This window comes from Cyrtonyx montezumae, unplaced genomic scaffold (assembly GCF_038088225.1).
Source record: "Cyrtonyx montezumae isolate F1298 unplaced genomic scaffold, pur_monq_1.0 scaffold_4, whole genome shotgun sequence".
Classification (NCBI taxonomy): Eukaryota; Metazoa; Chordata; class Aves; order Galliformes; family Odontophoridae; genus Cyrtonyx; species Cyrtonyx montezumae.
This window is the reverse complement of record NW_027072045.1, coordinates 18748714-18776187: the sequence shown is the minus strand read 5'-3', so window position 1 is coordinate 18776187 and position 27474 is coordinate 18748714. Positions and strand designations below refer to the sequence as shown.

The 27474-nt window shown below is 59.9% G+C and overlaps 6 protein-coding genes across 8 annotated transcripts; 3 read left to right on the top strand and 3 right to left on the bottom strand.

Annotated features, from left to right (window-relative positions):
• Window positions 1–1691: 1691 nt before the first annotated feature.
• On the top strand, window positions 1692–4616 carry NKX2-3 (NK2 homeobox 3). The gene is made up of 2 exons (XM_065745997.1): window positions 1692–2397; window positions 2943–4616. The coding sequence occupies exons 1-2, from the start codon at window positions 2052–2054 to the stop codon at window positions 3581–3583; spliced, it is 987 nt and encodes a 328-aa protein (XP_065602069.1). The 5' UTR covers window positions 1692–2051; the 3' UTR covers window positions 3584–4616.
• A 4333-nt stretch (window positions 4617–8949) lies between these two features.
• On the bottom strand, window positions 8950–12334 carry SLC25A28 (solute carrier family 25 member 28). The gene is made up of 4 exons (XM_065746557.1): window positions 11960–12334; window positions 11637–11865; window positions 10978–11034; window positions 8950–10048 (listed from the first exon to the last, which is right to left on the bottom strand). Exons 1-4 carry the CDS (start codon window positions 12332–12334, stop codon window positions 9531–9533), a joined length of 1179 nt encoding a protein of 392 aa, XP_065602629.1. The 3' UTR covers window positions 8950–9530.
• Window positions 12335–12841: 507 nt separating this feature from the next.
• On the top strand, window positions 12842–17484 carry ENTPD7 (ectonucleoside triphosphate diphosphohydrolase 7). Its single transcript, XM_065746669.1, has 12 exons — window positions 12842–12968; window positions 13087–13279; window positions 13354–13559; window positions 13629–13779; window positions 13889–13992; window positions 14115–14171; window positions 14316–14464; window positions 14538–14704; window positions 15400–15724; window positions 15817–15902; window positions 16021–16182; window positions 16374–17484. The coding sequence occupies exons 1-12, from the start codon at window positions 12842–12844 to the stop codon at window positions 16588–16590; spliced, it is 1944 nt and encodes a 647-aa protein (XP_065602741.1). The 3' UTR covers window positions 16591–17484.
• A 636-nt stretch (window positions 17485–18120) lies between these two features.
• ATP6V0E2 (ATPase H+ transporting V0 subunit e2) lies at window positions 18121–19446 on the bottom strand. Its single transcript, XM_065746578.1, has 4 exons — window positions 19187–19446; window positions 19065–19112; window positions 18793–18921; window positions 18121–18659 (listed from the first exon to the last, which is right to left on the bottom strand). Exons 1-3 carry the CDS (start codon window positions 19408–19410, stop codon window positions 18828–18830), a joined length of 366 nt encoding a protein of 121 aa, XP_065602650.1. The 5' UTR covers window positions 19411–19446; the 3' UTR covers window positions 18121–18659; window positions 18793–18827.
• On the bottom strand, window positions 18889–23435 carry LOC136054985 (heme A synthase COX15). The gene is made up of 10 exons (XM_065746556.1): window positions 23160–23435; window positions 22861–22983; window positions 22451–22637; window positions 22013–22180; window positions 21481–21562; window positions 21055–21209; window positions 20001–20114; window positions 19506–19763; window positions 19065–19112; window positions 18889–18921 (listed from the first exon to the last, which is right to left on the bottom strand). Exons 1-8 carry the CDS (start codon window positions 23423–23425, stop codon window positions 19632–19634), a joined length of 1227 nt encoding a protein of 408 aa, XP_065602628.1. The 5' UTR covers window positions 23426–23435; the 3' UTR covers window positions 18889–18921; window positions 19065–19112; window positions 19506–19631.
• On the top strand, window positions 23424–27474 carry CUTC (cutC copper transporter). Of its 3 annotated transcripts, XM_065746570.1 has the most exons (9): window positions 23424–23484; window positions 23754–23825; window positions 23897–23956; window positions 24059–24268; window positions 25069–25104; window positions 25515–25648; window positions 25958–25985; window positions 26358–26463; window positions 27032–27474. In XM_065746570.1, exons 1-9 carry the CDS (start codon window positions 23424–23426, stop codon window positions 27141–27143), a joined length of 819 nt encoding a protein of 272 aa, XP_065602642.1. In that variant the 3' UTR covers window positions 27144–27474. The 3 variants fall into 3 exon arrangements, with proteins under 3 accessions (XP_065602642.1, XP_065602643.1, XP_065602644.1); XM_065746571.1 differs by lacking the exon at window positions 23897–23956; XM_065746572.1 differs by lacking the exons at window positions 25958–25985; window positions 27032–27474 and having other exon boundaries at window positions 26358–26457.

The window sequence follows — 27474 nt, the reverse complement described above, 5'->3', positions numbered from 1 at the left end:
GGTCGAGCCCTAGGCACGGCGGTTGGAAAACTGGGGATGGCTGGAAAAATAGGGCCCTAATTCTTGGTCCACTCAGGGCCGTAAAAGGCCCAGCACAACAGTCTCGCCCTGCTCCAATCCCTGTCCCTCAATTCGCCAAAAGGCGGCTGCGGGCTCCGGGTGAGTGCGGCCCCGTGCACAGACCGCAGAGCCCGAGCCCGCACCTCCCCGGGAGCCGCAAGCGGGACGAGGCCAGCGGCGGACGGAACGCTGAACGGCGCTAATCGTTACCGGGACCGGCGGCAGCGCGGGGCTTCTTCCCTCCGCGCACTGGCGGCATGGGACAGCGCCGAGCGCTCAGTCGGACCCCCAGTGACCCGGTTACGGCGAGCGCGTTTCCCGGTGCGGGTCGGAACCGGGTGGTCTGAGGACAGAAGGGCAGGCGGCCCCGGGAGCGGGCAGGGAGCGATCCAGAGCAATCACCGCGCGGGTTTCAAGGAGGCGCGGCGGGGAACGATGCGGTGCGCCCGGGCAGGCTCGGTGTCCGCCAGGGGAACGGGACCGGCAGCAGCCGAGCCGCGGCCATCTGCGCGGAACGTGGGTCCTCTTCCCGGGGCTGCGCCGCCGGCAAATGCGTTTCGTCGCTGCGGTCGGAGTGGTGGGACGCGGGGAAACGAAGGTATCGACACGGCCGGTAAATGGCGGAGCCGCCGCCCGGTACCGACCCGAAAAAGGTACCGACACTCACCTGCCCGCCGTGCGCCCGGCTCCCCGCCGCCTCGCCTCGGCGCCGATCCGAGTCCTGCGGGGCGGCAGCATTTTAATCACAACGAAATTTCCCACTCGGCCCCCCCCGCCCGGCACTTGGCGCGCCCGATGCACGCTCCGTGGCGACGTTGAGCCCTTCGAGCGCCCCTGGGGCCGCGGGACTCCGTAATGGGGTCCCGGTGCCGCCCGCCGCACCGCACCGGTGTGTTCGGTGGGGCCGAGGCGCAGCTCCGGGCCCCGGGGAACTCTCGGTGTGGAGCGGCTCGGCGGGCAGCGGGCTGCTCGCTCGCTGCGTTACCCGCCGGCACGGTGTCGTGGCGGCTCCGTTCGGCCGCCGCCCGCCCGTTACCGGCGAGAGAAACGAAACGAAACGAAAGAAAACGAAAGAAAACGCCGAATGGGCCGGGTTAGCTCTCCGTATCCCTACCCCGCGCCGCCGCGGCCCCAGGATGCCCTCCGGCCGCGACCCGGCCCTGTTCACCTGGGCCCGGCGCTGGCGGAGCTCTGGGACCCGATCCGGCCGCGGCGGAGTATCGCACGGTCCCCGGACGGGAGCAGAGCACGGCGGCTGCGGGGAGCCCGTGCGGGCGGGAGGGGACGCGCCAGTGCCGAGGTATATGCGGGAGCACTGGCGGGGCAGCGGGGGTCCGGAAAACACGGAGGACGTCGGGTACGTGTACGTCGCACGGCTACTGCCCGCCCGGACACCGCGAACTCGGCAGCGGGGCACTTGCGGGGCCGCACGTGTTCGCCCCGAGCCGTTTGCGGGAGGGGAACAGCGGGGCGCGCCGGGCGGGGGTCCCTACCTACCTACACGTGCTTAGCACTGGGAGGCGCGGCGGCGGCCGCGGCTCTCTCCGGGGTCCCCGAACCCCGCGCCCGCGGGCTCAGCCCCGTCGGGCGGGTGCCGGACCGGCGGGGCGCTCTCCGGGGAAGCGGCCTCCCCGAGCGCAGCCTTAATACATTGCTATTTCTGGCCGGGCGGCCGGAGTCGGGCAGGGGGCCGGCTCTGCCTCCCCCTCCCTCCAATGGCGAGGCCGCCCCCGGCCCCCGGCCCCTCCTTGCCGTGACGTGCCGGCCCGGGGCAGAGGAGGCTCCCGAGCCCTTGGCTGTCCCTGCAGAAGCTGTAACAAAACGCAGACCCCCAGCGCCGGGCTAATGGAGGCAACTTAGACAGAAGCAGGCGCGGCCCCTCGTCTCTCGGCGCTGCCCGCTCCCCCCGCACCGGGCGCGGCGCTTCCCACCGAGCCGCAGCCCGAGCGCCGCCGGGCCCCCGGGACTCCCCGGCCGCTCGCGCTGCCCCGATGATGTTACCGAGCCCCGTCACCTCCACCCCTTTCTCTGTCAAAGACATCCTCAACCTGGAGCAGCAGCAGCAGGACCCGCACTATGGGGCCCAGCTCCCGCACCACCTGGAGCACCACTTCCACCCCGCCGCCTGCCTGCTGGCGGCCGCCGACGGCGCCCGCTTCTCGGACGGAGAGGAGGAAGAGGAGGAGGAGAAGCTGTCCTACCTGAGCTCCGTGGCAACACCCGGCGGCCAGGCGGACGCGCGGCTTTCCGCCGACAGCTACGTGCATGCCGTGCTGCGCGGCTCCTGCGAGGCACCCGGCCCGGGAGAGGAGCTGGACCCCACGGCCCGCGACCCGAGTGAGTACCGACCCCGCCGCGCTCCCCGCACCGCCCGCAGCGCTCGCTCCCCGCCGTCCGTTCCGAGCCGCGGAACCCCGGTACCGGCGCTGCCCCGCCGCCGCGCCGAGCCCTTTCCCCGCCGCGTTCCCCGGGCACCTGGAGCGGGGACTGGCACGTCTCGGAGCTGCCCGTACCCAACCTCCGCGCCGCCGCGTTCCGCGACCCCGGGCGGAGCCTTCGCGGAGCCGCGATCCGGAGCTGCCGGATTGTCCCACGCTCCGCCGCTTGGCGGGACGGGTGAGGCCCGGCCCTGGCGCGGTGCGGTGCGGTGCGGTGGGAGAGAGGCGGCGGACGAACAGGTGCCCGTGGCTCAGCCCCGTGGGAGCTCCGCCGCCGGCGCGGAGGCGCGGAGTCGCTCCCGGCCCCTCCGCCCTCCTCGGCGCTGCTTCCCAGCCCGAGCCGCGGTTCCCCGACGGGCACGGTCTCGGGCGGCGGTGCGCGACTCGGGGCCCCCTCCCCGCGAGACGGCCCGGCGCAGCCGTGACCTGTGCTCCCCCGTGCAGAGAGCTGCGCCCTGAAGAAACCGCTGGACGCCGCGGAGAAGCCGGAGGAGGCGGAGAGGCCGAAGCAGCGGAGCCGGAGGAAGCCGCGCGTTCTCTTCTCGCAGGCTCAGGTCTTCGAGCTGGAGCGGCGGTTCAAGCAGCAGCGTTACCTGTCGGCTCCGGAGCGGGAGCACCTGGCCAGCAGCCTGAAGCTCACCTCCACGCAGGTGAAGATCTGGTTCCAGAACCGGCGCTACAAGTGCAAGCGGCAGCGGCAGGACAAGTCGCTGGAGCTGGGTGGCCCCGCGGCCCCGCCGCCGCCGCGTAGGGTGGCCGTGCCCGTGCTGGTCCGCGACGGCAAGCCGTGCCTGGGCGGCTCGCAGGGCTACAGCTCGGCGTACAACGGGCCCTACTCCTACAACGGCTTCCCCGCCTACGGCTACGGCAACGCCGCCTCCTACAACCCCGGCTACGGCTGCACCTACCCGGCGGGCAGCGGCGGGGCCTCGGTGCAAGCCGCCTGCAGCCCGGCGGCGGCCGCCGGCCCCTTCGTGAACGTGGGCGGCCTGGGGGGCTTCGGCGGCGGCGGGCAGGCGCTGCACCAGGCGGCGGCAGGGCCGTCCTGCAGCCAGGGCGCACTGCAGGGCATCCGGGCCTGGTAGCCCGCACACACTCAGGGCCGGGAGCGGACCGGCACGACGGCCCCGCGGCCCCGCAACGCCCTTACGCCCCGCGGACTGAAGGCGGAGGGGCGGCGCGGCGGGACCCCGGCTCTTTCCCGAGGCCGCGGGACGGAGCGGAGCGGCGGAACGGGACTGGACGGGACGGGCCGAGCCCGCAGCGGAGTGCCACCGCCCCGAGGTGCCGCCGCGACGGGTTGGCCGGAGCTGACCGCGCCGTGCCACCGGAGCAGCTTCGCTTGTAAAAAGCCGACGGCGGGGCCCGGGGCTCCCGCGGCCCCTCTCTCTATCTACTCTGTATCGATTTCTGCCAGCGCCAGCTCGCGGAGTCAGTCAATAAACCAGGTGCAATATCCGCCGCCCACTCCTCCTTCGCCCGGCGGCCGATGCCCGGCGGGGCTCGCAACGCCGTGCCCGCGGGGCAGGGCGGCCCGGGCGGATTGTGAGCGTGCCAAGGCGCTGAATGGGGCTGCGCAGCTCAGAGCCGGCCCATTGTGGCCGCCGGGCCGGCGCTGAAAGGAGCCGCCGAGGAAGGTAGCGGGAATAGGCGCTTATTGGATTCGGGAACAAAAGGTGTGGCAGGGAGGCGAGGGACAAAGGGGCCCCGGCGCCGAGATTGACGGGCCGCTTTGCCCCCCACTGAGGCCCAGGCCCGGCGCTTTATGCGCGGGGGCTGCAGAAACGTGCTGGGTTTTGTTCCCCTTTCTCTGAGCGCAGGGGGAGAGGAGGGGGGTCCGCGGGCCGCTGATTAGGGCCGGCCGGGCCGGGCAGCCTGAATGCCGGGGCATTATTGCTACATGTTCAACCATTCCGCTCGGCTGCAGGGGGAGGGGGTGGACGAGACCCTCAAGACTGCCCGGCGACCGCTCCCGCCCCATCCCCGTCCCGTCCCATCCCGTCCGGGGACGCACAGCCGCGGGCGCGGCCCCACTGCGGAGCCCTCGGGTCGGTGCCGCTGCCGTGCGGAGCCCGGCGGATGCCTGTCCGCGGAGCCCCGACGGCGCGGGGATCGCTCCCGCAATGTGTCCGTCCCGCAGCCGGCTCAGAGGTGCCGTTGACGCTGCTAAAACGTTGCGCGTCTGCACCGTGCGGGGTGAGCGCGCACTCGGAAAGAACCGGAGAAATTTTCAGCTGCAGCCCCGACGCTCGGCACGATTCGGCTCGGTACGGCTCGCCGTGGCCGTGTCCCACGGGCACCCCGAGGCCTCTGGAGCCGCGCTGGGAAGAGGATGCGGCACGCCCAGCGATTGTTTGCCGGGTGGCAGCGAGGTGTCGCGGGAGAGGAAGCCCACGCTCGGCTCTTGGCCGTCGGAGCTGAGCGGCAGAGGCTCCGCAGTCTCGTGGGTAGAAACAGGATAGCCAAGAACAAATATAGGTAACGTCCTACCGGCACGGCAGCCCTGCTCCGAGATTGGTCTTGGATGTAAGGAAAGAAATGTGTTCCCCTCTGTGTTCTGCCATATTGTTTGCAGAAATGGGAGACCTGCGTGAGTTCGTGCCTCAGTGAGCAAGATGGAAGAATGGTAACCGCAGTACAGCCTCCTCCAGAGTAAGGGTGTGCAAAGAGAGCTGCCTGCTTAGTGCATCCCCTCCAAGTAAGTGATGGTTTGTTGGGAATCCGCCTCATCTAGCAGCACCCTGAGGCTCTGGGTGGGATGCACGTATCTGTGGCCAAGTCTTGAGCATGGGGGCTCAGGCAGAGCAAAGGAGCACGAGGAGACCCTGCTGGCTTACACAGCAATGTCGTGCAGCAGCAGCGTTATGGAGTGCCAACAGCACCGAGCATCGCTGTAGGCGTGGGTGTAGTATTGTGGGAGGTTCTGGATGTCCACCATCATGATCCAGTCTGCTGGGATACATCCCAGCTGTCCTACCAGCCCAGCTCAGGGGGAAGGACCCCTCAGCATCTCCCTCACCCAAGGCTCCCTAAGCAGATGGGGAGGACAGGGCAGTGCAGGGTAAGCTGCAAGCAGGGTGGTGGATGCGAAACATTCTGAAGAGGAGGAACAGCCGGTGGTGGTGGGAGGGAGATGATGGGAGACTGCAGATTGGCCAAGCAGCCCAAGGAGGGGAGACACAATGGGGGGAAGTGGCTGCGTGGCTGCCCTGGAAGCAGCGCCTGCCCATGACGTACCTCGTCCCATCGCGCCCTGCGCGAGGCCATGTGTGTGATGTGCTGCTGGGACTCCGCAGTGCGTGGTGCTGCAGCGGTGGTGGTGCGGCCAGAGGGGTGTTGGGGAAGGAGAAAGCCGTGGCCAAAAGGTGGAGGTGTTTCTTTCTGGTCCAAAAGGCAGATTGGATTGACTCTTGTTTGGGAGTCAGAGAGGGAAATTGATGATTGATTCCAGCCAGGGCCTAAAAACCCTACAAAGCCTAAAACAAATGCTGGCCTAAAGCAAAGGAAGGCTGTGGTGAGGAGACTGGGCTTGAACCATCACACCTCAGGTCCACCATGGGCATGGGCTCAGGTTCTGATTTCTGTTCACATTTCCTGGCTGAGGACAAGCAGCAGCTGAGCGGCTCCCAGGAAAAGTTCTCACATCCCATCACAGCCATGTTCCTGTGGCCTCTCTGTCACACTCAGGATCACATAGGAGCAGCATGGATCCATCTGAAGCATCGCAGACATGCTCTGCTTTCCTCTCCTTCCCCAGCATCTTTTCCAGTTTCTCCCTTCCACTCCCTGTGGCACAGCAGGGACCAGGCAGCTGGGGACCTGCAGCAGCACTCAGTGCTCGGGGAGATCACACAACCCCATCCTCAATCCTGCCCCATTGCATCACGAGGTGACCACACCTGGCCTAAGTGGGGGGCACCTGCATTTTGCAGCCCAATCCCTTCACTGGTGAGTCCCGACGCAGAGCTGCTGAGAAGGATTCAAGCGAACGCTTCGCTGTGGGACGAGGTTGCTCCCAGCTGCGACGCGGGTCCCGGCCTGTCCCCAAGCAAGATCCGCCACCGCCACCTATCGGCGGGCACACGGGGACAGGGGGCGGGCAGCCCCTCTCCGTCCCAAGGCGGTGGGATCTCCAGCAGCGCGGTCCACAAAGGTTCTGCTCTGTCCTCAGCCCCAGCCCCGCCGGCCCCGTGGGCATTGCGGTCGTGGTACCCAGCGCCCGCCGCGCTGCCAGCCCCGGGCTCGCCAGAGGGAGCTGCGTCCCCGCGGCCGTGTGTCCGATGTTGGCTCAGTTCCTACTCCCTCCCCTTCGTGTAGCAGCTTGCTGCCAAGGTCCAAGGTGCAGGTCCCGAGTGTGGAGGGGGCGGAGGAGGCCGCTTGGGTTTGCATTTCTCCTGGAACCCGTTGTGCCCTGTCAGGAGGCTTTAATGCCGCCAACACTTTGAACAGCCTTCATACGCTCCCACCACACAGAGACAGCTCCCACAGGTGTCGCTTCCTGTGGTGGCCCTTCAGTGCCCACAAAGCAGCTTCTCAGCCCCGGCTTAACTCTCAGGCTGAAGCCTGTGCTTCCCTATCTGCACTGCATGGCTCCAGGGCCAGCAGTGGCACCCCAGAACCCACGTCTGCTCTGTGTCCAGTCAGCTCCTCAATTTACCACTGCTGTGAGGCCGTGGAGTCATGAGAACGTGTATAACTTTATTGGGGTCTGACAGAACCCTGAGGAATCCCAGAGCCGGTGCTGGGCAGGGTGTGATAACACCTCAGTGCTCCCCGAGAGTGCTTCCAAGCAGAGCAGTGGCTGCCCCATGGCCGTGGGTCCTGCAGGGACGTGAAAGGGAAAGGGTCGCCTCCAGGCCTTGGTTGGGATGAGCCCGTCTCCCTCGCTGCAAGGCCAAAAATAGCGCAGTTACTCAGCAGAGGCTGTAGGAGGGGTTTTACATGACGCACAGCCAAATGCCGTGGAGGCCACAGGACGGACCCACGTGCCTTCACTGGGGCGTTATCAGAGCTGGGGAGGGCAGCAGCCATAGTTGAACCGGGGCACCCGGCCCTGCTCTGAGCCAGAAGCGCCTGCTGCTTCTGATGCCTTTGCTGCTGATGAACAACGTGCTTTTGGGAGCCACCACCCTGAGCAGGGCTGGAGGTGCAGGGCATGGGGCTGGTGGGTCACCATCAGGGACAAACTCTGACAGCCCAGGGGGTGCCCCAGGAACCAACCTTGGAGCGCCCTCAGTGCTGAACTCAGGCTTTCTCAGGCAGCCCTGCTTCCTGCAGTGCTGCTGTTCTCGTGCAATGCCGCATTGCTCTGTGCCAGCAGAGCCGCAGCAGCCAGAAGGCCGTGCCCTGCCCAGGCCCATTGCCTCTCGACTGCTGACTTATCACATCCCTGCTCCCGGGGGTCTCCCCCAGCACTTCTGTGGGCAGTTATTCCTGGAAACATCTCTCTCCTCATCCCAGAGTCGTCTTCAATCATGCCTTCGCCTGCTGACATTTATAGAGCGGCTCGCAGCAGCCGATGGATTTAATAGCGTGAAGCTTCACTGGCCCCTGCCCCTGTTTATGCCTTTCTGAGGCAGCCACAGCGTAAGGGCTGAGGGTGAAACTGCAGCTCTGCTTGGGCTCTGCAGAACCAGACTATTCCTCGTGTGCTGCCTGCTCGTCCTGCATTGGTCTTGCCCAACCATTTCTGCTTCTCAGATTTCCGCCTCTTGGGCGGAGGAGCCGCGGGGCTGCCAAATCTTGCAATGCTTGGGATACTTCTTAAAGCCCCAGCTCCCTGAATGGTGGTGAAATGAGGCTCCCAGCTCTCCAGTAGCTTTGGTTTCTTTAAGGAGCGCCCAATCCTCCTGACTACACGGAACAGTGAGGGCACAGGAGCAGAGAAGCACACAATGCAGCCAGACACCCTTCCCCCTGCCACGAGTGGGGCATGAGGGGCAGAATGACCCCACATGCAGGGCAGCCAGCAGCCCCAAACCTGCAGGGTCACTGCCAGACAGCACATTCCGGGACTGTGAAAGCATTTTCTCCAGGGAGTTATTTCAGTCATGGCACCCTGTGGGAGGATGAGGCAGTGCAGGGCTCAGGGCATCACAGCGTGAGATGGAGGTGCTCTGATCTGCTTCCATCCTGCTCAGAGCCAAGGCTGCAGCAGTAACTTAGAGGTGAGCTGGGCTGAGCGAGCAAAGAACACTGCTTTTCTCAGGAACTTTTTCTACCATCTAAAGCTTTCCTCCATCAAACTGCTGGGGAAGGCTGAAAAAAAACCCACATTTCCCATCCTTCATACAAGAGCACACAGGCAGATCCAGCCACTGCTCCCACGTCCCCGAAGGGCAACAGTCCCAGACACTGCCCTAACAGGAGCCCCACAAAAGAGCTCAGCACTGGGCAGTCAGAGAGGTCGAGTGACAGCACTAGGCCACTCGTGAACAAGAAGGGGACATGATGACAGAGCAGAACTGTTTTTATTGGAGGTGTCAAGAGCAGGAACAAGAACAAACCTACAGCCTCCCTTCCTCAAGTGCCATCTTCCCCTACCCACCACCACCAGGGCAGTCAGCATCATGTGTGCGTGCTACAACGGCAAAGCTTACACTCTGCTTCAGTCAAAAGCCAGACAAAGCCCTCAGCATCCTCGGCAGTGCCACTGCTCCCCTCCTTGGTGACTGAGCTCAGCTACGGCCCGCCCTGCCAGTGGCAGGGCAGGACATTCACCTTCACCTCCAAGCAGGGGTGAACTTTACATTAGAGGATTCTGTTAAAGGAAGGACAGGAGCACAGCTCCAGTGAAGTGTCAGGGGATGTGATCTGTGCTGCAGCTCCCAGAAGGACATATTGGGAGGCCATGTGAGTGAGCTGTGCAGCTAGAGCAGAGCTGCAGCTGCCCCAGGCAAGAAATGGCACTGCTAAACCCAGAAGGGTTTTGCTGCCCCTCTCTACTACACAAACCAAACCAAAAGGGAGAAGGGTCAGAAGACAAACCAGGAGGGGAGGTGAAGCAGGTCTGGAGTCGGATTTGGCTCTGGCTCACTTCCCAGCCCGACGCTCTTCCTGGCGCTTGGTGAGGATGTACTTAAAGAACTCGTACACGGACCAGGCAATTGCTGTTGAGGGCATCTGATAAATGACTCTAGCCTGGACCCCTCTGAAGTAGGCGGTCACACCGCCCACTTGGTACACCGTCCTGAAGGCATTGGCCATGCCTGTGATGTGTCCGCTGATGTTGGAGCTCAAGGCCAGGGACTCCTGGGTGTTAAGCAGCGTTTTGCAAACGTCCAAAGGCGTAGTGGCAGCAGCAGCTACAGCCCCCGCGCAGGCCCCGGAGACCACGTGGGAGCCTGGGTTGTACTGTCTGTGGGGGTTGAGGTGCTCTTGCAAGAACTCGTAGGTCATGAAATGAATGGCTTGGAAGGGGATGTTCATGGTGAGCTGGGTGGTGTAGCTGCGGTAGAAAGCTCCAGCCCCTTCGTTGCGCCACACAGTCCGTACACAGTCCGTCACACGCTGGTAAGGAGAGTTGTACATCTGCATCCTCTGTTTGACCACTTGGGACAGACGGCAGCAGTGAACAGCCAGTGACAGCAGCCAGGATCCAGGCACAGAGAGGAAGGGGAGAGAAAAAGAGTCAGTGTGAAGTCAGGTTCCCGTGATGGACTCCTCTGAACAGTGGTGCCCAGGAGGCCGCTGGGCAGGCCTGCAGCGATTACATCTGAACAAGGTAACACCATCAGAGCACCACCACCTGCCACCCCTGCAGTTGCTGCAGCCTCTCTGAGGGAACAGCCGTATACAAGGCAAGTAAGCTCAATATCTAAAGCATGCACCTCACTCTCCTTCAAGAGACACTTTTCAGACACTTTGCACTATTTACCCCTACAGGTCTACTGTACAGAAAGTAATACCCGCTGCAGTTATCCTGTTATGTTCCAGACCGATTTCTAGATCTGTATTAACCTACAAATTCCATGACTACAAATCCTACAACTCCAAGGACAGACTGACAACAAACAGCAAAAGAAGCCGCCCATTGCAGAGGCTAAGAGCCAAACAGCAGCCCTGCTTACAGAATGGATTTCTTCCTCAGCATGAGCCCAGAACCACACCGCATCTTCCAAAGAACCTTTCACCACAGTATTCCCTGGTTTCAATGCACTTGCAATGACCCTAACAGTGAGGATCCCCTATTTGCTGTTTTTCCCAGGCAGCTGTCAGCAGTACTCAGCTTTGGTCAAACTGTCTCTCCCCACTCCTCCCTGGATGGGGTTTGCTGTGCTCCCCACAGCATCCCTCTTACTTTCCTGCTGCTTACTGGCAGCTACTCGGCTCCCCCGAATGGACCTTATAACATCCCTCAAAGGGATCCCCGAGGCTGGGCAAGCAGTAAGGACAGAGGTGCCAGACAGGTGTCGCAGAGCAGCCCAGGCAGATCCCACTCAGCCCCCTCCTCCCCCCCACTGGACAGGATCACCGTTACCTTCTGCAGGGTTCATCGCCGCATCGTGGAGCAATGTTGCTACACACCCGGCTGCACCTGCAAAACAAGAACTGCCACATGTGAGGGGAGGAGACGGCGAGAGACCCCAGGGCTCCACCAGGACCCTGAGGCCCCTGCCAAAGCTGAGGAGGAGGATGAGATCCATAGGCAGCCTCCATGTCCGGAGAGGCGGGCCGCTGCGAAGAGGTTCCCACCCGGAAAGAGTTCAGCAGAGAAAAGGAGAGGAGCACAGCAGTCTGTCACATCTCATGGGCCAGGTGGGACCCGAGCCCCACCAGCTCGCAGGGCTGCCACGGGGCAGCGGGAAGCAGGCAGCACTGAAGGCAGACCGTGCCCCACTCCCCCTCTGTCCCCACGCTCTCCCGAGGCGGCCGCCCGCTGAAAACCACAGCACCGCAGCCACATCCGCTCCGCGCCACTACCCCCTGCTGCCGCTCCTGGCTCCCGTTAGCAGCTCCCATCCGCGGGCATCCTCAGGAGCCAGGCCCGGCCACCGAGCCGCACGTGGGGCAGCTCGGACGGGTGCAGCTGCGGAGAGGACACGGCTTTAGGGCCCCCCGGGCCCCTCCCGCAGCCCCGCGGCCCCCTCCCCGCTCCCGGCCCCGCTGGCCCCGTGCAGGGCGCGGCGGGACGAGTACCGTTGGCCACATGGCTATTGCCCCCCGCGTGGATGACGTCGCTCAGCGTCTTTTTTAACTTTTCGTAGCAGGCGAAGTAGAGGGCGTGGGCCGGGCCCGCGCCGGTGGCGGTGATGTTCAGGCCCCGCATGGGCCTCCACACGCCCTCGGTGCGCACGATACGCCACAGGGCCTCCAGCACGTTCCGGTAGCGGGCGGCGGGCTCGGGCCGCAGGCTCTGCATCCGAGTCTGAAAGACAAACCGGTATGCCCCGGTGACCCCCAGCCGGGCCCTCCCGCCGGGAACAGCCCCTCGGGTAGGCCCGCCCGCCCGGTGCCGGCACCTTGACGCAGTCGATGGGGTACATCACGCAGTGCTCCATGATGCCCGCCACGGCGCCCGCCAGCATGTGCGTGGACACGGCGGCGCCCTGCGGCAGCGCCTCGTAGTCGGGGGCAGGCGGAGAGCGCGGCTCCGGGCCCCGAGCCGCCTCGGCTCCCCCGGGGCCCGACGCCTCCGCGCCGCCCCGACGCACCCGGCCCGCGCCGCCGCCGCCGCCCATCAGCAGCAGCAGGACGCGGCCCGACTCCGCGCCGCCCCGCGCGCCGGGGCTGGCGCCCGCCCCCGCGCCCGCCCCCAGCTCCATGGCGCCGCCGCCGCCGCCGTCGCCGCCGCCGCCCCGACCCCGCTCCGCGCCGTCCCGCCCCTCCTCGCCCATTGGCCGACACCTCCCGCGCCCCGCCTTCGCCCCTCGACCATTGGCTAGAGCCACAGGCCACCGCCCCCTCGCGCCGCGCTCATTGGTCACCGCCCCGCCGCGGCGGGGGCCGCCGTTGGTTAATCGCCCACTCTTCCGCCCCGCGTATTGGCCCGCGACCATCATCGCCCCGCGGCTTCGCGCAGGGCATTGGGTCCCTGAAATTTTTGTCCCGCCCCTCCGCGCACGCCATTGGACGACGAGCCCTCGACCTTCGGTTGATCGGAGGTCTCAAGGCTGATTCCTCCCCGAGTGGGACCGGAGCTTCGCTATTGGCTGCTTCGCCCGTCACTCAAGGGTTCGGCGCGTGCTGTTTATTTGGAAGGCTGTGATTGGCTCGACGCGGGTGGTGACGGGAGGGAGGAAGTCGACGAGTGACGTCACGCGGCGCCCCTCGGTCGCGGAACACAGGGCACAGCCAGGTGCGGCTTTCAGCCACGGGGGGGCGCCGACTGGCTACTGGGCCGCATGGGCGTGGCCAAACCTTGCGGGGACGCCGATTGGACGAGGCGGCGGCTCGGGGGCGGAGCGCTGCGAGAGCCCGGGGTCCCCTATTGGTGGGCGAGAGGAGGGGGGCTGGGTGACGTGGCTGCGGGTGCCGGCAGCGGGTGCCGGCGGCGCGGGGCGATGCGCGGGCGGGCGGTGGATGCACATGGCCAGGTGAGCGCGGCGGGGCCGTTCCGGTCCGGACCCGGCGCGGTCCGGTCCCTGAGCTGTACCTTGTTCCCATAGGATCGCCGCCCCGTTCCTGCCATGCCGCTCGGTCGCGTCCTGCGGCTTCCCGGCCCCTCGGCAGCGCACGGCGGCGCTGGGGCTGGCGGTAACCGCGGGGCTGCTGTTGTTGTTGGCGGCCGCCGGGCCTCGCCGCTGGGCCTCGCCGCGCCGTGACGTCCGACGGGACGAGAGGTGAGCGGGGACGGGCCGGCGGGGGCACCGGGCCCGGTGCAGGCGGAGCTGAGCGGCCCGGTACCCCGGCGCAGGTACTTGGCGCGGATGGAGGAGCTGGCGGCCACCGACACGGAGGACGCGTCGCTGAGCTACGGGGTGGTGGTGGACTGCGGCAGCAGCGGCTCCCGGGTGTTCGTCTACGTGTGGCCACCACACAACGGGCACCCGCACGACCTGCTGGACATCCGGCAGATGCGGGACCGCAGCAGCCGCCCCGTCGTCATGAAGGTTAAACCCGGTGAGTGTGGCACTGCGCCCTGCTCATGGGCGGCAGCTCTGGGCTGGTCAGTGATGACCATCCACACAGGCATCTCGGTGGCCGCGGCGGTCCCGGAGCGAGCCACGGCCTACCTGCGGCCCCTGCTGCGCTTCGCTGCCGCACACGTGCCAGCAGAGAAGCACAAGGAGACGCCACTCTATGTCCTGTGCACAGCTGGCATGCGGCTGCTGCCTGAGAGGTGAGCACAGGGCTGTGATCAGGGAGGATTTGGCAAGGCCGCGAGATTCTGCTCTCTGCCACTCTTGTCCTGACAAGGAGCATCTCCCAGAGGTCACTGTGCCCCTCAGGCTGCAAGCTGCCATCTTGGAGAACCTGGTGAAAAACGTGCCCTTGGAGTTCGATTTCCTCTTCTCCAAATCGCATGCTGAAGTCATCTCAGGGAAGCAGGAAGGTGGGAGCTGCTGCCCTGTCCTCATTTCCTAGCAGGAGCACACGGGGCTGCTGGCACCACATGCAGCCGATGTGGGATCATCTGTGCTTTGCCTTAAGGCAAACTCTTTCTGCCCTGCCCAGGTGTCTATGCTTGGATCGGCATCAACTTTGTGCTGGGACGGTTTGATCACGAGGATGGTGAGTCTAGCTGCTTGCACAGCAGCTCTGGGGCAGGCAGCACGTAGCCCTTTGGCCCCGAGTTCCTACATGCGAGGAGTGTGAGGAGGTACCAGTGAAGGAATGCCCCTCTGCCCCTCACTGACACACTGCCGTGGGTTGCAGAGGAGGCTGCAGTTGTCACCGTAGCGCTGGGAGACCAGGTGGAGTCCTTGGTACGGAAACGAACGGTTGGGATCCTAGACATGGGGGGGGCCTCTCTACAGATCGCCTATGAGGTGCCTGGCTCCGGAGCTTTTGCATCCCCACAGCAGGTATGTGTCGGGCCAGCAGCTGGCACTGAGAGTTGCCCAAAGACCACCACTGATGGTAGCCCCCTGTCCCCAGGAGGAGGCTGCCAAGAGCTTACTGGCTGAGTTCAACCTGGGCTGTGACGTGCAGCACACTGGCCACGTGTACCGCGTCTACGTCAACACCTTCCTGGGCTTTGGGGGCAACTTTGCTCGGCAGCGCTACGAGGAGCTTGTGCTGAACCAGACCCGTGCACACAACCGGTATTGCTGCCCTGCCTGGGGCTGCTATGGCATTGTGCAATGGCACTGGCTCCTCTGTGCCACCCTCTCCCCCTTGGATTTTCCCTGAGATCCACCTGCTGCTGATAACAGCACCTCCAGCCACGCTGGCAGCAGCTGGGTGCCAGGTGCTTGGGCTGGCACGTGGCACAACAGCATTGCCCTTGTCTGAGTGAGCCCTGCAGATGTTATCAGTGCCACTGCTTGTTGCCTTTCCCCTCCCAGCACTACAGGGAGTCCCCTACAGCATCTTCTGGCTTTCCCTGCTCTGGCTTTCCTTCAGCACCTCTTCCCACTACATTCCTACCTTCAGCTGTCTCCTGCCTTATTCCCTGAAGCTGTTCCCAGACTCACCGAGATTTGGTGCCCAGGTACTCCCATGCTGGGAGCAGACCCTGCCTCCACATGCCCTGGGGTCTCCATGGGGGTGCAGATTCCCACAGGCTGGTGGGAATAGACTGTACCCTGTGGCACCCATCAGGTGCTCACAGCTTGTGGCTACAGCGCTAGAGAGCTCAACTTCAGCAGGAGATGGTGGGGTGGCTCTCAGGACCATGAGTACACAAGGGGACAGGGCCTTGCGAAGATAATAGCTGTGGAGGAGCACTAGGTATTGCTTTTGTGGGTGCTACAGTACCCCACATATAATCACTTTTCTTTTCTGGTTTGCTTTCCAGCCTGCATAGCCGACAGACAGGGCTGAGCCCTGAGACTCCCTTTCTGGACCCCTGCCTGCCCCTGGGGCTGGAGGACACAGTGACAAGGGGTGGCCAAACACTGTATGTGCGTGGGCGAGGGGACTGGCAGGCCTGTGCCCTGCTGCTGCACCCACTCCTGGCAGGGTCTAACAGCAGCCAGGACTCTCTAATTGGGGCCTACAAAGCACCCATCGACTTCAGCAACAGTGAGTTTTATGGCTTCTCTGAATTCTTCTACTGCACTGAGGACGTGCTGCGCCTAGGGGGCCGCTACAGTGCCCGTGCTTTCATCTCTGCTGCCCAGGTGAGCATTGTCCTAGACTGCAGAGTTCCACTGTGCTGGGAGGGATCTGGGGTCATCCCTTTGTCCTGAACCTAAACCTCTCCTTTCCCCAGGAATACTGCAGCCAGAGCTGGGAGGTGCTGACCCAGCGCTTCCGCAGTGGCCTGTACTCCGCACATGCAGATGAGCACCGGCTCAAGTAAGAGGCCAGGGATGTACCTCCTGGGAGCTCACCATCTGAGTGGCTGTGGTAGGCTCTGTCTCAGGCTCTGAGCCTGCAGTAGCACTCAACTGATGTTCTTGTGTGCTGCCTGCAGGTATCAGTGCTTCAAGTCTGCCTGGATGTACCAAGTCCTTCATCAGGGCTTCCACTTTCCCCTGGACTACTCCAGCCTGCAGACAGCCCAGCTGGTGTATGACCGTGAGGTGCAGTGGACGCTGGGGGCCATCCTCTACAAGACACGCTTTCTGCCACTCAGGTAACACCAAAAGGAGCCTTAGCTCCAGGACTTATAGCCTAGCTGGGAAGGGACAAGAGGGTCCTGCTTACAGGCTCCCTGGGGAGGAGCAGGAATTACTGCAAAGAGCTCTGCTCTCCTTAGAGAGGAGAGCAGCACTGTAGCCCGTGGTACGTGCAGCAATCATGCCTTGTTCTGCCTCCTCTTTGCAGGGATCTCCGGCAAGAGAGCAGCCGGCAAGCGCACACTTCCTGGCTGCGTCTCTCTTTTGTCTACAACCACTGTCTCTTCTTTGCCTGCATCCTGGTTGTAGGGCTAGCCATAGTCCTCTACCTCTTGCGGCTGCGCCGCATCCACCGTCGGCAGCTGGACCTGCTCTGGCTGGACAAGGTGGTGCTGCTGCCCCCAGGCCAGGGGGACATGCCATGATATATCAGTGGGACAGCCACTGTCCAGTTGCACCAGCAGAACCAGGACTGGATGCCAGCCAGGGCTCCAAGGACTTGGACTCTTTCCTGAGGACCATCTCAACTCTGTACTCCGTTATCTCCATGTCAGAACCACAGACCACAGGGCTGAGGCAGCTGTGGACATTGGAGCCAGCCTCTCTGCCTCACCCCAGTCCTAATCTTTGTGTTTCTTGGCCTCTCACCTTTGCCTTGCTGCAGAGGGTAAAGAAAAACTCCTTTGCTGGCAGCAGTCTCATGCTGCAGCCCGTGCTGGGCCCTCAGAGGAGCAGGCATTTCTGAGGCAGGCAGCTAAGGGCTGTTGGCCTGATGCACCAGCACATCCTACAGCTTTACTACCAGTTTGCAGAGCAGGCTGGTGAGGTGCTGTAACTTATCAGTACCTGGTGTGGTCTTTCCACAGTCTGGCACCAGTTCCAGGAAGCAGGTGAGTAGCAGGCTCCACCAAGCTGTTCTGCCAGGCCTGACCCTACTCAGAACATTCCCTATTACTGTGAGGTGTCCTGCTGTGTGCCACATGCTCCTTTCAGACACTCTCAGCCCGTGCCCAAGGGGCAGCATAGCGCTCAGGGAACATTTTGTAAGGCTACGTTTCCTTTTAGTTGTTCCCTCCTAAGCATGCTCACCCTGTGGCATTCCACAAGCCAATCCAGCATTAAGTGCAAGGACCAGTGGTTCTTTCCCTGGTTGCAGGCTGGGCCTGCCTATGGGGAAGCCACCTCTCCAGCTATACATCACTCCATACATAGCCTTCATCTTCTGGGGCTGAAGCCCCAATTCTCCTAATCAAGTTCTTTACTTTTTACTTGAAATCACCTGTTACCAATCCTGAAGCAATAAAATAAAAGTCCTTTGAGCCAACCAGCAGTTGTCTTGTTTTCTAGTGAGCTTTGATCTACCAGCTCAGGCCTGGCAGCATGACTGCCACCTGAGCCTAAGGCAGCCAGGGAAACTCTGACCCCTCCTGAATTGCTGATCCCTGGAACCAACACCTTGCTGCCTTCTTCCTCCTTCCCTAGAGAAAACAGTTGAGTTGTCCCTACAAGGCTCTGGAAAGCGCTGCTGCTTTTTGTTTTGTTTGTTCATTTGTTTTTAAGATCCAAAACTTATTCACACCTCAGCTTTATGGAACTGCTAGAACAGGACAGAAGGTGTTGCCTGGGCAACAGGCCTCCAAGCTGCTGCAGCTCCTGCACAGCCATAGAGAAGGCCAGTGCAGTTCAGGGCACAGCTGGTCGCCTGCCTCCCTCTGGGACATATGGCTGCTTATCTGTGACCCTGACTCTAAAGGAATGCACAGGTGGTGTCCAAGGTAAAGCCTGCCCTCCACACACGCTGCCAACCTCTTCTCTAACAGCTGATGACCCCAGTCTTACCCTCACTGCGGCAACAGAGTTAGAGGTAAAGGTGGGAAGAGAAAAAAAAAAATCAACATGAAGCCCAGATTTCCTCAGCCTCCAAGCAGCAAGTGACTCTGCTTCCAGTATCACTTACTAGAAAAAAAATATTTATTTCCACGACACAAGTTCAGCAAACACAAGACAAATACAAATAAATAAATAATACCATTAAGTTATCTGATAAATAAGGGGCAGACCCAAAACAACTCAATACTCCATTCTCGGAATGTGGACGTGAGAAGGATGATGGTACCTACATACTACTGCAGCACCCTCACTGCAGAGGTGGGAGATGACACAGCCTCAGGCTGACTACACTGCTGACCAGGACACCCCAGCACCTTCCTCACATCCATGGCAGTCTCCCTTCTCCAAGAGGCCCAGCCTTCCCTTTTCCCAGCCACAGCTAGACTCTGTCTCAGCAAGGATCGCCTCTGGCCAAGAAGGGACTGATGACGTGCAGGGTGCCACAGGGCCCTTGTTGCAGCAGAGATGCTGCCTGCCAACAGCAGGGGCCCAGCCAGTGCTGGGCTGCAGGGCTCTAAGTGTGCTGGGACAGTGGCTCCAGCCTCTGGCCCAGCACCTCTAGGGGCTGCCTGGAATGGAAGTAAAGATGCTGGAGCAATGAGAGCTGGAGGAAGAAGAAAGGAGATGTTAGCACCCAGCTGTACTTGCCCCATGCTTGGCTCAGTGCTCCATAGCTATAATGAGCTGGAGCCAACGTAGCTCCTCCCTCCCTCTCCCCCCCAGCGTTTTCCACTTACGGTGATGGCAGGGTCTCTATGGCTGCTGTCGGGGATCACTCCCAGAGGAAACGCACGTACCAAATGGTCTCGTTCTTCAGCTGCGGCCCGAAAAGGGGGTTGGCCTGGGCCAGGATGGTGATGAGCCAGCTGCAAGGGACGCAAGTGTGAGCTCCGAAGGCACGGGGTAGAGGCCATAGCCAGGGCCCACCCACTTGCTGGAGACCGGGCAGCAGTCAGCAGGCCCAGGGGGACCTCACTGAGGGCGGGTGGGAGCAGGACCAGGTACTCACAAGAGGTAGCAGCACACGGCCGTGGTGACCAGCATCGTGATGATCACCCTGTGGGGGGGGGAAAAACACCGTCACGACGGAAAGCTTTGCCCCTCCCCTCCAGCCCGGCCAGCCGCACTCACCCGCGGTTGGGCCCCTTGGGCACGAACCAGGGGGCGGCGATGCCCACCAGGCCCCAGAAGGCGGAGAACAGAACGAGTGGCAGCGCGAAGCTGTGCGCAGTCATGGCCGCTCCCGCCGCCGCGCACCCGCACGCACCGCTCGACCTAACGCCCCGCCCACTGCCGCGGGCGGCGACCAATCCGCGCACAGAGCGCGCCGCGCTGACCGCCCTGCCGCGTCCCATTGGCGGAGAGCGCTTAGACCGCCTCACCGACAGGGGGCGCGGCAGCGAGGCACCGGACGCGGCGAGCGAGCGGCCCTCGCTCCCTTCCCCCTCACCTCGCTCCGTAAGCACGCAGACACCGGCAGCTCCGAAAAACTCCTTTATGTTACACGCTTGGAACACACCGCGCCCCGTCACCGTCCCCGCCGCCATCGGGAGGTCGAGCTGCTGAGCCCCGCGGCTCACTTGGGCATCCGTCGCAGCTCGCTCATGAGCCACAGGGCCACGCTGAGCAGCGCCAGGGAGCCCGACTGGTGCGTGGCAGCCAGTGGTGTGGGGACATAGAGCAGCAGTGTGCTGATGCCCAGGCCCACCTGCGGGAAAGGAGGAGGCTCAGCACGGCTGTGGCTGCACTGCTGACTGCACACGGCCCAAAGCATTAAGCCAGCAGGGCCAAGGACAGGCCTCCCAGCTCCAGCCTCAGGGAGGGCAGATCACTGCTCCCAAGTCAAGGCAGCCTTGCAGCTCTGTCTTGTGGATGTGCTGTGAAGGACTAGGAAAAAATTGAACAGAATGAAAAAAAAAAAAAGAAAAAAAAAAAAAGACAGTACCTGCACCCAAGCCACTGCCAGTAAGGATGTCACTGCCATTCTGGTCCTGTGAGGGAGGGAGACCTTCCGTGAGAAGAGGTACAGTGCTGTGACGGCTGTGACTGAGGCAACTCCCTGAAGAAGGAAGAGAGGTTGTAATGGGATGGAGAAACAACCACCCTTCGTGAGAAGCTGAAAGGAAATGGGCGCAGATGTCTTTGGCTGAGCCTTCCATGCAGTAAAACATTGTTCACAGAATTAACTGTAGAAGCATGTTAATAGCCACCACCACGCCCTGCAGATCCCATGCCCCACCTAGTTAACAGCCCTAAAAATATAAAGAAAGCTATGGAGAATTCCATTTTCGGAATGAGTGCCTTGCTTTTCTTGATTATTTCTTCTATTAGGAATTATTTCTGCCCCCTTCCCACCTATGACCTTGAAAGTTAAAGGTGGAAGCTGTTAGCTGGAATCCTGATCTCATTTTCACTACACAGATAGAGCTCACCAGCATCATCTCTGTGTACAGCTCACCTCACAATTCCTCTTCCAAAACTCTATCTTTCGGTTTAATCTTACGAAATTATGGCTTAGACCAAAGTAGCATCAACAGTATTGTTTAATATCCAAATTGTTCTAACTAGCTGAGATTTCTTTCACAGAAAAAAAAACTGGTATAAAGGTACTGGTATATACTACTGGTATAAAGGTACTTAAATTCTAGAGGAAATCTCACTGTTGAGTGTTGTCTGCTTCCAAGATTTATTTCAGGCAACATCCCCAGACATTTCCATTGCAAGGGTTACCCTAATTTGTAGCATGTGGAAAATGAGACACAAAGAAATGACGTCTGTAACTCAGGCAGGAGGAAGACATCCTTAAGGAAGACTACGTTTAAAAGAAAAAAAAATGTTAACCTTCCTCTTTCTTCACAAACAAATTGGTAACAAAGCTCACAGGACCTTGTACGCCCTGTATATCACTCACATTGACAGAGCCACAGCCTGGAGATGACAGCTTGGCTGTAGGAGGCAACCAGGAGGAAGCATAGACATAGCAGGAAGACAGCACTTACCAAGATCCTGTGATCAAACTGTACAGTTGTAGGATTCTCAAAGATATTTCTCAGTGTTGGGGAGAAAGCAAGAAGATCATCTGGGATCCAGCGTTCCCCCATTTTGGGGAAGGAATTGTACACAAGGCCAGCATCCAGCCCTGCCACAAAGGCACCTGCAATTCCAGAGCAGAGAACAAGACTGATGACCTGGGTACAGGCAGCACCCCAGGCTGCACAGCTCTTATGTTCAGCCTGACTCGAGAACTCAGCTTGATCCCAAATTTATTTTGCAAACACATACAGAGATCTCACAACAGCATGCATGCAATCCAGCACATCTCACAGAGAACATGATAGGGTTTTTCACACTCCTCATCAGACCAGAAAAAACAATGCAGAGAAAAATGAGCCTCAAGACAGGACAGCAGCATAAGACAGTATTACCTGAAAGAGCTGTAAGAAAAATGAGAGCTGTAGTGCCATGAGCAAAGCGTCTCAGCTGAAGCAGCTGTTGTGTCTCATGCAACTGTAAAACAAAAAGTGAATTGCAGTAAATTCCAGTGCTGTTTGCAACAGGTAAGAAAAGCTTTCATTACATTTACAGGCCAATAGGTTGTCAAGCATTTAACAAGTAATTAAATCCAACCCAGTGCAGAAACTGAAGTGGCTGCTGGGCAGTTACTGGCACAAATCATTGAACCCAGCAGGCACACTCCTACCTGAGTTTGCACAAACTCTTGAGACTAATCACCACTGAGTGAAATAACAAAGTCAAATCAAACATCTTGTAACTGATGCAGAATACAGCAGTTCAGAAGTTACATAAGAAGCTTCTATAAACTTATCATGGTATTAGATCACAGTCAGAAATAGGATGATGGTTACTTCCATTTTATCCTCCACACATTTCCTTTACTCCCAAACCTCTGTGCTTTATCCTATGCTGTCCCTTGACTCCTGACATACCACTTTGTACCTGGTGTCGTGGAAGCAGCAAAGACAGCCCTGTCCACAGACTGGCAGAATAAAGAGCCAGTGCAGAGCCAAGATGTGCTGCAAGGCGGTACTGGCTGACCCGAGGAATATCATAGGAGTCTGGCTTCTCTTCCAGTCCACTCTTCACCATGTACCATCCCAGTAGCCCCTGACGTAACAACAAGAGAGAGTGAGAGCCAGCTCCCCTACCCCATGCATCAGTAAGAGAAGCCATGGGCAGCCCCTCAGATCCACCTCAGCACATAGAGGGCAGCAACAAACATGAAAATCAGAGAAACATTAGGGTCAAAACAATCTGTTCCTCCTATCTCCAACCACCTACCAGCACCGATGTGTGCCACACAAAGTTTCACAGATCTGTCTCTCAACAATCAGGAGATACAGAACACACTGCAGCTATTCCCTGCACAGCTCTCACCTGGAAGCACACAAGCCCACAGAGTGCAAGCACACGGCCCTTCATGGGGCGGCTGAGCCAGCCCTTCCTCCAGAAATAGGCAGCAGGAAGGATATAGGCCAAGCCCACGACACGGCCCCACATGCGATGCGAGTATTCCATGTACCAAATGAACTTGAACTCTGTCAGAGTCATGTCGTGATTCAGGCTGTGAAGAGTGTAAAAATAAAGAGTGGTGTAACACAGTGCCACTGTCCTGCTTCATGCTCCCCATGGTGAGGGATGAGGGACAGGAGGGGGACTGCCCACAGCTGCTACCAGATGCACTGTGCACCTTGCTCAGTGTTAGGGAATGTTTCCATTCTCAGGAGGTCCCCCAGTGCTGCCTGGCTGCAGGAGCGATGTCCCCAGCCCCACCTCTGAGCACTCACATTTTGAACTCTGGGAACTGCTGATACTTCTGGAACTCTACTTCCCACTCTTGCTGCGTCCTGGGGGGTTTCATCTCCTTCACCAAATGCCAGTCCACCATGGACAGACCGGATTCCGTCAGCCTGCAGGCAGACACAAGCAGCACAACTTGCTCTCACGGAAACTGAGAGCTGAAGACAGAGAGCTTGAGGATGACCGACGGATCCCCAGTGACCAAAACTATACGGACTGCCACCCCCAGCCCCACACGCAGCCGAGGCGGGGGCTTCTGCGGGCCGGGCCGGGCTCCCGCTCTCACCTGGTGACACCGCCCAGCACTACAGCACCCGCCACAGCGCCGCTGCAGGCGAGCAGCCATCGCCCCACAGCAGGCGGGTCGGCGGGGGACGGCTGCTGCGGGATGCCGCGGCACGGAGGCCGACGGAGAGGAACGAGCGAGAGACCGGGACGGAAGAACCGCCCGCCTCCACCGCATAGCACCCGCAGCATCCCGAACAAGCCGGAAGTGGCGGCCGCGTGGCGGAAGCGGGGTGAGCGCTTCCGGCCACCTCCGGGCGTCACCATGACAATTCCGTGGCACGTGACCCAGAGGCAGCAGCGACCCCCGCGCGCCGCCAGCGCAGGTGAAGGCGCGTGAGACACGGGGGCGGGGCCCCGGGCCGGGGCGGGGGCGGGGCTGCGGCGGAGCGGGGCGGGGCGGGGCTCGGACCGAGCGCTTCGGCCTCGCCCCCTCGCGGCCCGGGCCGGTGACGAAGGGCGCGAGATCTGGGCCGCGAGGGGGCGAGACCGGATGTTGGGCGTAGGGGGCGGAGCCTGAGGCGGAAGCGGGCAGGGAGCTGCACGGGAGGGCCGCCATGGGCACAGACGGGCCCAGCGGGTCGTTCCTTCCCAGGCATGGACTATGGCTTCCTCATGGAGGTGTGCGTGGACTCGGTGGAGTCTGCCGTCAACGCAGAGCGCGGAGGTGAGGCCCGAGGTCCGGTTGGTGGGAGCGGGGTGAGGGCCGAGGCCGGGTGTGACTGTCTCTCTCCGCAGGCGCCGGCCGGATCGAGCTGTGCGCGGGACTGGTGGAGGGAGGAACCACCCCGAGCATGGGTGAGCAGAGCGTCCCCCACGCCCCTCCGATCTCGCTGCGTTCTCCTCGAGATGCGACCCCCTCTGTAACCCCATCTCCTCTTCCCCTGTCCCCTCCCCCAGGACTCCTGCAGGTGGTGAAGCAGTGCGTGCGGGTCCCGGTGTTCGTCATGATCCGGCCCCGCGGTGGAGATTTTCTCTACTCGGACCGTGAGGTGGAGGTGATGAAGGCTGACATCCGCCTGGCCAAGCTGCACGGTGCGGATGGGCTGGTCTTCGGGGCCCTCACTGAGGACGGACGCATCGATACAGAGCTCTGCACGGCGTTACTGGGTGAGAACATCCCTGCTAGTAAATGTTGCTCTAAGTGCCACGTTATGTCTTTACTGTGACCAGTGACATTAGCTTCGTGACGTTCTGTCTCACACTGTAGAAAGCACTGTGTTGGCTTAATCTTCCTCCTCCTCTTGTAGCACTGCATCCAATTATATTTACACCACATAAAATAGCGAAGAAACTTTGCAGATCATGGGCCACTGCCCCAAGCTCACAGAGTTTGAGGCCACTTGGAACGTTAATAGCGCATCTTAGGAGAAAATCCTGGGTAAACTGCTTTGGTTGATCAGAGTCTTGGCAATTACTAGATTCTCTTCCTCATCTACTTTATTTGCTCTGTGTTCTTTTTCTGATGTCCGTTGTTAGGTTAGGTCCTTGACGCATAAAGAGAAAGATCTTTAACTTACATGTTTTTTTTTCTGTCAGTATACGGAGCCTCTCCATGGTGATATGGTACTGGAATTCTTGCGTCTAGATCTACGTGCTAAAAGGAGTAAGGCAAAGTACAGGGGTACTGCCTGGATTTGTGTCCAGATCAATGAAATACAGTCCTGTAACCAGTGTTTTCAGTGCAGGAGGTTGTTACGTTTCTTTTTGTGAAAAGTAAATAGGTCTGTAAACTGCCAGTGCAGAGCACCACTGGTGAAATTTGCAGTGGTCTGACATAGTACAGAAATTGTAGATAGTGAAGGAAATCTCCCGTGCTTTTCTGGTTCTAACAAACTCTGTAGCTCTGTACTATGCACAGCTCTGGACTCTGTAGCAGTCCAGGCTGACTGTATGTCTTCTTATTACAGCTGTCTGCCGTCCCTTACCAGTCACGTTTCACCGAGGTGAGTCACAGAATTTGGTGGCCCTGGCAGGTACCAGCTTCTGTCCCACTGACAGAGGATGGTGGGTCTGAGAGGTAGCTGGGTATAATCTGTAGTGGTTTTTGTTTGGAGGGGGGAAGGCTGTGTGTACTGTGCACGAGCTGTGGCTGTGCTGTTTGCCCATGAGGGTTAAGGTCCAGGGGGTCCATGCTTTGTGGGAGTGTCACTGCCCTGCACAGGATGGAAGTGTCCAAGGAGCTGAGTGCTGCAGCCCTGCCACTAGTTTGAGGGTTATGTTAAAGTTAGGAGCTATCCCTGCAAGAGTGAACAGCTGAGATAAGGGACTTTCCAATCTCACTCCTGGGCTGGGATGGGGGCAGGGCTTGGGCGAAGAGTTGAGTGATTTCTGAACTCTTCCATTGGTCTCTCAGCCTTTGACATGGTGCACGACCCTCAGGTGGCACTGGAGACTCTGATTTCTCTGGGGTTTGAGCGGGTATTGACCAGTGGCTGCGACAGCTCAGCACTGGAAGGATTATCCTTGATTAAGAAGCTCGCAGAACAGGTAAGTGCTCCCTACATGCCTCTACGTTACTGTGGCCACTTCCTGGGTTTTGCTCCAAGGCAGATTCTTTGTGATAACTCTCATTTCTGTGTGGGAGCTGCTGTCCACAAGTGCTTGCCCCCCACCTCTGGTTGTCCTTAATCTGTTTTCCCCAGTCCCTGTGGGCTAGGTCCCTGAAGTGAGAATGCAAGAATCACAAGTCAGTGTGACTTTCAAGGGTGCAGTATATAAGGTTTTTTTTGCTCCCCATAGTGGCATGTGAGGACTTAGTCCTGTGACAGTGTCATTAACAAGTAATTTTTCTTTCAGGCAAAGGGCAGAATTGTCGTAGTGCCAGGTAATGTTTTTTCTTGTCATCTATAACAGGTGTAATTGTCTCTGGCTCCTCTTGCCCTGGGGTGCACTCTGTGATCGGTTTTTCTGAGCCACATCCCTAGGAGGGAGGTGCTCCTGCCCTGCTGTGAGTAAAGGCTGCAGAGCCCTGCAGCTGCTGCTCACTGGAGGATCTGGGGGACAGTTGTAGATCTGTGGGAGAATGTGAACCAAGTTTTCTCCCATCTTTCAGGTGCCAGAGTCTCTTGTCCCAGGGGCTCTTTCCCTTTCTGTAGATGGTGCTGGTCCCTTAGGGGATAGATCTCAGGGATGATGTTGGGTATGTGGAAGTCTTTTCTATGCTGGATGTGACATAAGCAAGGATTCTTCCCACCAGGGGGTGGCATAACAGAGCGCAACCTGCAGAGGATTCTGGAAGGCTCTTCTGCTTCTGAGTTTCACTGCTCTGCTCGCTCAGCCCGGGACTCAGGGATGAAGTTCAGGTAACTGATGATATCTTACTATTTCTTAGCAAAATTGTACTAGGGGAAATCAGGATTAATACAAATGTAAGTGTGTGGAACAGGTGTAAGTTTCAAACAGCTTTCTGAGTGCTAATTGTGCTGCTGTGGTTGGCCCTGCGTTGTGCTGTATGAATCCAGTGGTGCTCATCATCTGGGCACGAGCTCCATGCACACCCAGGTTCTTGGGGCATTTCCTCTGCTACTGTTGCCCTAGGGCTTGTGAGTGCACTCCAGTGACACTTGTGAGGGTGTGTTCTGATGCAGTTACCTCTGACCTGTAGCACTGATGAATATGTGTTTTGGGAGGCCTGGGGGCTGTGCCTTTGTGAACAGTGATGAAGACCACGTCTGCACTGGTTTTCTGTAGGTGCTGTTTCTTCTGTCTTCTGGATTGTTCTTTGTTCTGTTTCTGCCTCATCTTTGGTCTGGGTGGCACCAGCAGGTATTCTGACTGCTGCTAACACTGGGGGGGAAATGGTGGATTTTTGTTAATGTGTTTTACCCTTCTCTATTGCCTGCAGAAGGTAACCAGTCATTTTCCTTACAGAAATCCAAACGTTGCCATGGGAGCATCGTTTTCTGCCCCTGAGTACTCCATTAAGGTGGCAGATGTGGCTAAAGTGAGGACCCTGAATGCAATTGCAAAGAACATTCTGTAGTGGAAAGCACTGTGCTGGAACCAGAGCACCGAGACTCCAGGGTTCTCCCTGCCACGTGGGACAGATATGTACTGCTTCCATCCTCAGGCTGCTGAGATGCAAGCTAGGTGACAAAGCCTGATGTTTCTTCCCTTGGTTTCCCCTGAGTGACCAGTCCCTGGCCTGGAAACTGAACGTTGGCCATTTTAAATAAAAGGACTCATTCTTGGGTGTGATGGCAACATGCTGCTCAGCGGTTTTTAAGGAGGAAGGGAGCTGAGCAAGTATGGGAGAATGAATTGCGTAGCACTGCATGTGATCGTTAAATAAATGCTGCAGCTGCTCCCCTCTT